The sequence below is a fragment of the Saccostrea cucullata genome, unplaced genomic scaffold, assembly GCF_032062105.1.
Source record: "Saccostrea cucullata isolate Sc308-1 unplaced genomic scaffold, CSIRO_AGI_Scuc_v1 ctg1743, whole genome shotgun sequence".
Lineage (NCBI taxonomy): Eukaryota > Metazoa > Mollusca > Bivalvia > Ostreida > Ostreidae > Saccostrea > Saccostrea cuccullata.
The window spans coordinates 212,366-221,558 of record NW_026923646.1 but is presented as its reverse complement, the minus strand read 5'-3'; the positions used below and the strand labels follow the sequence as shown (position 1 = coordinate 221,558).

Here is a 9,193-nt window from a genome sequence, read left to right as displayed (position 1 = left end):
AATCAAACAAGTATTGTCGTCCTATATATGATATATATATATATCGGAAGTACCTGCCTGTCATTTTGACTGCATTCGAAATCAAAAAATATCAGTGCTCTCATGTAGCATAAATGGCTTTCTTCTACTGTTCTGTTACATTGCTTACAGTGCCATTCTCCGCATACGTGAGGTTGCTTGTTCAGGTCTCGATCGTGCCGATCTACGACTCGGTGACACGTGAGACACCTCCAGTACCTACAATGAGCGTGTATAAAATATAGACTTTTTTTTATTGCATGCTTTTTTTTAAAAAAAAAAAAAGAAAAATAACTTACCTTTCACACTGGCTCTGCTTTTTGCCTTCGTCCGTGTCTTTATGGGCTTCGAAACAGGCCATGGAACGGCAGGTCATGTTACACTCGGGGCATGGAATAGACTGGTCCGTCTACGGACATTTTCCGGCTCTCTTGCACACGATACAGGGCTTGCCGCAATAATGGCGGTTTTTGTCGGTGTAGGGTTTGAGGCACAGTTTACAGAAGTACGATGAACAGAAAAATCCAGTAACGGACACGACGGCGTGGAAGTGATCGTCCCCTACCAAGTATAAAAACAGTTGAGGGAATTCCGTATCCTGGCCTCGATAACATATCCGGTTCCCTAGGGAAGCGTCCAACACTGTAATTTTTCGCTCCAGATAAGTCTCAAAGTGTTGAATGTCCAAGATGGTGCATTTCCTATCCGAAGGTAGTCCCACTTGTCTCAACAATTCCTTTGCCAATTCTGTTTGCTGCTTGGCCCCGGGCTTGATCATGTTTTTAAAATGGCTTCTCGGCATTTTCCGGAATTCCATTATTAGGTCGAGATTTGTTTTCTTTCCTCGATGTTGTGTTATGGACTGCCACTCCTCTTTTGAACACTCGATCGACCTACCCCACGTCACAGCAATGGCGCGCGCCATGCACATGTTGTCGTCGTTCACTATTTGTATGATGGACTGTTTCCTCTTGAGGGAATTGTTCTCACCCGTCAGTTGGTTTAGGTACACTTTACCCCCTTTCGGCATAGTAATGATACCAATGTCCAGGTGAAAACTAGAATCTACTTTTAATTTTTGGTGGCTGTTTAGGACGTTCTGAATAGTGTCCATAATGGCGGGAGCCGTCAAGTTTTCTAACGGCCTCAAGGGGACCATGATGGGCTCCAAGTCCTTGTGATGAACCACGACGCGCCCCAGGTCGGTACTCGGGTGTTTTGCAGTGGCTTTATCCAAGGCCGTTTCAAACATTCCATTTAACTCTCTGTGCAAGTCTCTTAAGTTTCTTCCCTGCCACTTTTCGTGAAATTGAACTTCGTAAGTTTTCTCTCGGGCCTTAGTCTTCATAAAAGTTCTCTCACGGGCCAAACTAACGGAGTAAGCCTGGCCTTCCCCGCTACCTGACTGATTCATATGACAGTCATTGGTTTTATGGCGCATCATGTCGTCGTATTTCTTAAATTTACTAAAACACCTTGAACATTTGAACGTTTTCCCCGATTTTTGTTTTTTCTCTTTTTCCGACTTTTCTATTTCATCCATTAATCATTTCTGCTTCGTCTTCTTCGTCTTGTAAACATTCAATTATGTCGTCCATGATTTGGTCAGTAACACTGTCCAACACAGTATTCAAGGAGAAGGAGGAATTCATGTTCACTGTTAGTCTAGGATGTAACTAATATGAAAATCTAAGAAGTTTATATATATATTGGCGTCTTTGTGTTACATGTCCTGGCTTCTTAATACCTAATCATATGTCTGTGTGTACCCTCCAGGTATACTCTGACCTCTCACTTATATATTCTGATCACTCACTTATATAAAAACAACTCGAAATACTAGGATCAATTATTTAACCATTTTTATTTTTGGCCCAAGAAACATGAAAACAACATCAGGCATACTGAGAAAACAGTCTTGTTGGGATAGGCATGAAGGTAAGTTCATTTATTTTGCTGAGAAAAATCATGGCTGGTCTATACAAAGCACTATAGTAAGAAATGTACATTCATGCTTTTTCCTGAGTACTGTTGGCACATGTGTTAAAGTCAATATATAAAAAAAAATGACACCGGTTTTCACAAAGCACCATAATAAGAAATATGACACCGGTTTTCACAAAGCACCATAATAAGAAATGAGAATTATGGTATGTAAAAAAAGTTTTCTTGGCACATAAGTACATTTAGTGAAATCATATAGCACCGTATTTAATGTAAGAAAAATTAGTATGAATAGTAGAATGATACATACATGGAGGTATAATTGTAAGAGGTAGTTTGTATTTAGGGAATAAAATGTTAGGTTAAGTTTGCACGCACATATATACAACAATGACCACCATTAGTACATTTAATCTTAAAATAGCAACCATATTTAATGTAAGTAATTTGAAATAGTACATATTAAAAAAAGAAAAAGGAGGTAGTTTGATTTCATGGGGGGGGGGGTCAATGCAACCTTTTTTTTTTCTTTGATAATGTACACACATAAAACTGTTTAGTTCTACGAGTTCTTGAAAGACTTTCTGAACCATAAAGAACAATGCAGTTTGTTGGCACAATATGAATAATAGTTTGTTATTTTTTTAGATGTACATAAAATGTACAATTTTTTTCAAAAGTCAAAATAAAAAGGTCAAATAACAATTGATTGTCATTATTAAAAAAAAAAAAACACTTGAAATGTTTTTATTACACAAAAAAAATGACACCTTAAAAAAAAATCAAGACAAAATAAAACTTAATTTTTGAGCATTGGAAATAATGTAATATCAAATAGTACATGATATGGCTATGGGTCTTGAAAGACAACTACTTATTATGCAGTTTGTTGGCACAATATAAATGAAGGAATTTTTTTAACAGATGTAAATAAAATGTACAAAAAATTTTTGAGGTTCAAAAAAAAGAGGTCAAATAACAATTGATTGTCATTATAAAAAAAATTGAAAATGTTTTTATCACACACATAAAAAAAAAATGACACCTTAAAAAAATCAAGACAAAAAAATCTTTAATTTCTGAGCATTGGAGTTAATGTAATATCCAATATGACATGGCACAAAAATAAAACAATACTACTCTCTAAGTATCACAAATGAATAAAAAATGGTAACTTCAAATTGTTTCAAACTGTTTGTCTTCAAATTGAAAATGTTTGCCACAATATAAAAAAAAATGTTCATAACAAGAAAAAAAAACAAACTATACTACATCCATACTATACATTGTTATATGCTGGTCCATGAAATATTTCTATTAAACAGATAAGAAAATTTTCACATTTGTTTAAAAAAAAACAATAATTTGAGGTTAAAAAAAAAGAGGTCAAATAACAATTGATTGTCATTACAAAAAAAAACTTGAAAATGTTTCTTTAACCAAAAAAAAAAAAAAAAATTTCACCTTAAAAAATCAAGACAAAAAAATCCTTAATTTCTGAGTATTGGAGTTAATGTGATATGACATGGTACAACAATAAAACAATGCTACTCTCTAAGTATCACAAATGAATAAAAATGGTAATATAAAAATTGTTCATAGTAAAACAAAAGAACTATACTACATCCAAACTATACATTGTAATATGCTGGTCCATGGAATATTTCTATTAAACGGATAACAAAATTTTGAAATTTTTCACATTCGTCTAAAAAAACCCAAACAATAATTTAAAGAAAAAAAATCTGATGAAGGTGAAAAAAAAAAGAAAACTGCTTTATCCCAAAAATTACATAGTTAACCGGTTGACGGGCCTCCTCACTCTGGTGGATCTTCTTCTTAAGGCAGGCTGCGGCGGTGCTTGAGGCTCCGGTACATTGTCAGTGGGCGGCTGCGGTTGAGCATCTCTGTAGATGGACCAGCATATTACTGTGAGAAACAACCCTGTAAACATTCAATAGGGTTTATGCTAGTTTGCTGTGCTGCTCAGGGAACACTATGTCACTCGAGCTACTTAAACTAATCATTTCAATTCTTTCATTCCTTCTCTTCCTTTGGTGTTTTAGAATTAGGACCATAATGAATATGGCTAATGCCATCAGTCCTGTTATTCCTATTTTACAAAATAAAATGAGATTTATTACAGTCTAAATTTTAAGCACTGCATTTAAAAATTAATTAATTTTTTTAAAATAAATATAAAAAGTAAACATACCTCCTGCAATCAATCCAATAACGGCATCCCTTGTTGAAACTTTAGGTGCCAGGGTGGTCGTGGCAGATCTGTCGGTCGTTGTATCCTCAAACCCATAAGTCGTTGATGTGGCCTCACGGTTCTGTAACAGTATTATTGACACATTATGTATAATGTTATGGGCAAGTATTTAATATGATTAAATCATTAGGATTAATACAGATATAAATCTTACCAAACAGGTTCTGCCCTTGACGATGACTATCCCGGCTGTCTTGACGTTCTCACACGCTGCTACAGGGTCCGAGGTCTCCTCGATCATTACTTTGGCGTTTCCCGCGAAAACCAGCGTCCCTGCCTGTAGCCTGGCGATGTACACTTTCTCTATTCCTTCCGCTACCTGGAGTTTGCTCTTGACCTCCCCGCATCTTAACAAAGTCTCTTCAAATGTCTGACAATCTGCATGGAATAACATTTTGATGAGAAAGTGAATTTGTCGAAATGAAAACATTGAAAAAGTAAAAAAGGAAAACGATCTGGGTGAAGATAGCATTCTCCGGAAAAGTGTGTGAAAAAAAAATTGTAAGACGGAATATTTTTTCCCGAATTTTATCTGAGCGTATGAAACGGATTGTTTTACGGTAATAAATACACGGGTTTCGTGTGTTCTATACATAGAATGTATGCAGTGTTTTTTTCTGCCACTTTTAGTGTGCGGGAATATTTTTTATTCTCTACAGAATTATTTCATGACATATTAAATCGTTAATTTTTTTTATCAATATATGGTCTATGGGTGTTCTGTAGTTATATTATAATTCAATGATAGTTCTTCATAACTGTAGGGTACGTGTTAACTAATATTTTATGCAGTGCAACCCCTTGGATTCACTTATACTATTTATACCATTAGTATATCTGAGAGGGTGTGATCTGTGATTATATAGATGTTATATACATAGAGTATTTTCATGTAGTGGATTCCCTTAGTATATCTAGATGAGTGTTACCTGTGATTATATATATATATATGTTTATATTGAGTATTTGCTGACCTTTACCTGTAGTACTGTTTACTCAAGAGTACCTCTGGGGTAGTTCCAGGTGGTTATATATATATATGTAAAAAAAAAAGCCGTCGTACCTCATATTTTATGAGTAAAAAGACTTGTTGTACCTCGTATTTTATCCACTCTAGGTCTTTAACAAGACAACTAAAAAATAAAAGGTAAAACCAAATTTATTGTTGACCTATGAACAGAATAAAAACAAAGTTTAATAAAAAAAAAAAACTGTTCTTTTTTCACTGATTAAAGTAACACGGGTCTTCTTTGCGCCACACTCCGTCTGGCCACATGAATTCCTTTTCTCCGCGGTCGTAACTTTCACCCAGGGATTGGTAATAAGCACCTCTCATGTCAAGGAAGGGAATACGATCGGCCATAGTGACCATCATGATATCCCGGAAAAGCACGAGACCCTTTCCGTAGGATTCGTCTTCGATATCCTGTGCTCGCAAACAGAATGTTGTCATTTTTGTAACATCCGATTGCGCTTCCAAAGCTAATCGGACAAGACAGTGTTTCTCATGGACGAGCTTACTTCTGATAACGTGCTGTTTTTCACAGAATTTACAAAATTCTGTACTCATGTCATTGGTAATATAGTGGTCGATCAGTTTTTTGACAGCTGCACCCTTTTTCATGAACAGATGAAAGCCTGTATCATCTATCATTTCAAGTTGGTATTTCTGTATGGAAATCATTCTGGTACCTGTGCAAATAGCGGTATGACCACTTATTTCGACATCGGCTTTTATACGATATGGACGAGATCATAATGACAGATCGTTAATTCTGGCAACTCATTGGACTGGGGTCCGTCCTCTGACGTCATCGATTATTTGATGATGGCGTTCTGTACTTATAATTTTAGGGTAGTTCTTCATATCTGTAGGGTACATGTTAACTAATATTTTATGTAGTGCAATCCTAGATTCACTTATACCCTTTATACCATTAGTATATATTGGAGGGTGTTACTTGTGATTATATATATAGATGTTATACACTGAGTATTAGCTGACCTTTACCTGTAGATCTTTTCATGTAGTGGATTCCCTTAGTATATCTAGATGAGTGTTACCTGTGATTATATATATATGTTTATATTGAGTATTTGCTGACCTTTACCTGTAGTACTGTTTACTCCAGAGTACCTCTGGGGTAGTTACCTGTGTGATTATATATAGTCTATAAATAGCCTATACGCCGTACGCCCGCTATACCCAGTTACTACTGTTTACATTTAAACTCTTTGGAGATGTGGAATACGATGATACCTTAGTAAATCAGTATTATTTAACTGTTTTAAATGCAATGAAATAAATTTTAAAAAAAACAATAGTATCTTGTCAATTTATCTATTATAATTTATCTTCAGTTTTAATTTGACCATTCAGTTTTACAATATATTAATTTAACCATTCGTGGTATGTGTTTGGATTGCACTCCGAACAGGACTGCATTGCTATTTGGCTTTGGTGCTCCAAATGGCACCCTGCAGAGTTGGATTTCTTCATACTCTGAGGCCGCCTGTTCCACCATTGACAAGGCCGTTACCAGGACATCCCATTCAGGCTTTTTAAGGGCTAGGCCCTTTTTGGTGGCCACTGCTTCTTTGGTCTTTGGCGGGACCCAGAAATGGCGGATGTCCACTGCCGGGTATCGACTGTTGATCGAAACGTGTACATTACCAACGAGGTGGTATTTAGCATCATTGGGGGCCGTTCATTCTCTTATGTCGACCCTTGTCTTACCTAGGAAGGGTCTGACGGTTAGGAATCTCATTTCAGAGATCTTGAGGTAGAACTCTGTTTGGAAATGTGTCAAACTGTTTTAAATGCAATGAAATAAAAAAATCCTCCCATTCAGCCTTTTTAAGGGCTAGGCCCTTTCTGGTGGCCACTGCTTCTTTGGCCTCTGGTGGGACCCAGAAATGGCGGATGTCCACTGCCGGATATTGGCTATTGATGGAGACGTGTACATTACCACCGAGGTGGTATTTTGCGTCTATCTCTTCTTTTCTGAAGAGTTGTTTCGCTTAGATTTTGATTTCATCTAACTGCTAAAAAATAAGAAGGAATAATTAAAAAACATTTATGCATGGAATATCTGAGTACATTGGACTTTAAAGTAAAATTAACGTACCTCAGCGAAATTCTTCCACCTGTAGATGGGGATGAGACTCCTTTCTCCCTTTGTGCATTGGGGGCTGTCCATTCTCTTATGTCGACCCTTGTTTTACCTTGGAAGGGTCAGACGGTTAGGAATCTCACATTTCAGAGATCTTGAGGCAGAACTCTGTTTTCTGTGTTTGGAATTGTGTCAAAGTCCATGGTTTGACTGTGAAGGACTAACAGAGCAAATCTCTTTTACATAGTTGACAAACCCCGCCCTCATATTCACTGCTGTATATGTATGGGTTACAAATTACATTCTATTTTTAAACTCTTTGGAGATGTGGAATACAATGATACCTTTGTTAATCAGTATTTTTCAACTGTTTTAAACGCAATGAAATAAATAAATAAATAAAAAAAACAATAGTATCTTACCAATTTATTGTCTTCCTCCAACGAAGTTGCCACTTCCGTCCGGTAAAAGAAACTGGTGGAAGGTAAGTTACTTCTTTGCCCGAGTCTACCCCCAGGAGTAATTCAGGCACATTTTGGCCATCGCGCGTAAACCCGGGTTCTTTTCCACGTAAGCCCAGTCTAACTTGATACCCTCGTTTTCAAAGACCTGATCAAAGTATCGACGTACAGTCGTCTTGTACTTACAAAAAAATTATTATATAAGTGTAGCAACGTAAAAAAGTAAACAAAATGAAAAAAAAAAAAAAAAACATCTGACACCAGGCCGGGAAGCTTCTTGTTTCAGCTTTAAAAAGGCATTTATGTAGCTGGTGAAGAGTCCATCCTCCTGCGTTTGATGGTCGTACTGTTCCGTCTCGGCCCAATGGTACACTTCATAGATTCGGCCTACCCAATACCCTTTACGAACGACCAAGTCTAATTCGGGCGCCATTACTGTAAAAATAACGCTAGTGGTAACAATACTGCTTGTAATAAACAAGTTAAATTGATGACAATCGATTTTAATCTTACATTTCTTTATATTAAAAAACACAATTTAGGTGAATTTATTAAACAGTCTTTGTTGGGCCACTCTTTCGAGAAATGTTCATTCAAGCGGTCGACCTAATCGAGGCAAATAACATCCAGACTTGGTGATTCACTACTTCAACTAGAAAATCTTGGGCTGGGAAGAGACGAACTGAAACTAGACTCGTCATCCTCACTGTCTGAATCTTCACTGCTAGAAAGTTTTGGTACGGATAACTTGAAATCCACAGTTTCGTCTCCAGATGAAAGCTCATCATCTGAATCGTCTAAAATGGAATCCCCAATCGACTACTCGGAATCTGAATTATCGGCTTCCTTTAATTTTGCCAATTCCTCCTTTTTTCTCCATGGGTTCAACAATTGTGACGTCTTTGTTATATGTTACAGTGAAATTTCGTATCTTCTTTTCGTATGTTTTCCAACAGCCTCCGGCTAAGTCTTCTCGACTTACAAAAAAATTTAATATATAAGTGTAGCAACGAAAAAAAGTAAACAAAATGAAAACAAAACAAAACTTATCTGACACCAGGCCGGGAAGCCGGAAGCTTCTTGTTTCAGCTTTAAAAAGGCATTTATGTAGCTGGTGAAGAGTCCACCCTCCTGCGTTTGATGGTCGTACTGTTCCGTCTCGGTCCAATGGTACACTTCATAGATTCGGCGTACCCAATACCCTTTACGAACGACCAAGTATAATTCGGGCGCCATTACTGTAAAAATAATGCTAGTGGTAACAATACTGCTTGTAATAAACAAGTTAAATTAATAGATTTTAATCTCACATTTCTTTATATAATAAAAAAACACAATTTAGGTGAAGGTATTAAACAGTCTTTGTTGGGCCACTCTTTCGA

General features: G+C 36.5%; 2 protein-coding genes across 2 annotated transcripts; both read right to left on the bottom strand.

The window, feature by feature from the left end:
* Window positions 1–99: 99 nt before the first annotated feature.
* On the bottom strand, window positions 100–2,098 carry LOC134264573 (uncharacterized). The gene is made up of 2 exons (XM_062746864.1): window positions 318–2,098; window positions 100–237 (listed from the first exon to the last, which is right to left on the bottom strand). Exon 1 carries the CDS (start codon window positions 1,559–1,561, stop codon window positions 428–430), a length of 1,134 nt encoding a protein of 377 aa, XP_062602848.1. The 5' UTR covers window positions 1,562–2,098; the 3' UTR covers window positions 100–237; window positions 318–427.
* Window positions 2,099–3,356: 1,258 nt separating this feature from the next.
* Window positions 3,357–4,631, bottom strand: LOC134264572 (uncharacterized). The gene is made up of 3 exons (XM_062746863.1): window positions 4,392–4,631; window positions 4,178–4,298; window positions 3,357–4,075 (listed from the first exon to the last, which is right to left on the bottom strand). The coding sequence occupies exons 1-3, from the start codon at window positions 4,629–4,631 to the stop codon at window positions 3,927–3,929; spliced, it is 510 nt and encodes a 169-aa protein (XP_062602847.1). The 3' UTR covers window positions 3,357–3,926.
* Between the last annotated feature and the right edge of the window lie 4,562 nt (window positions 4,632–9,193).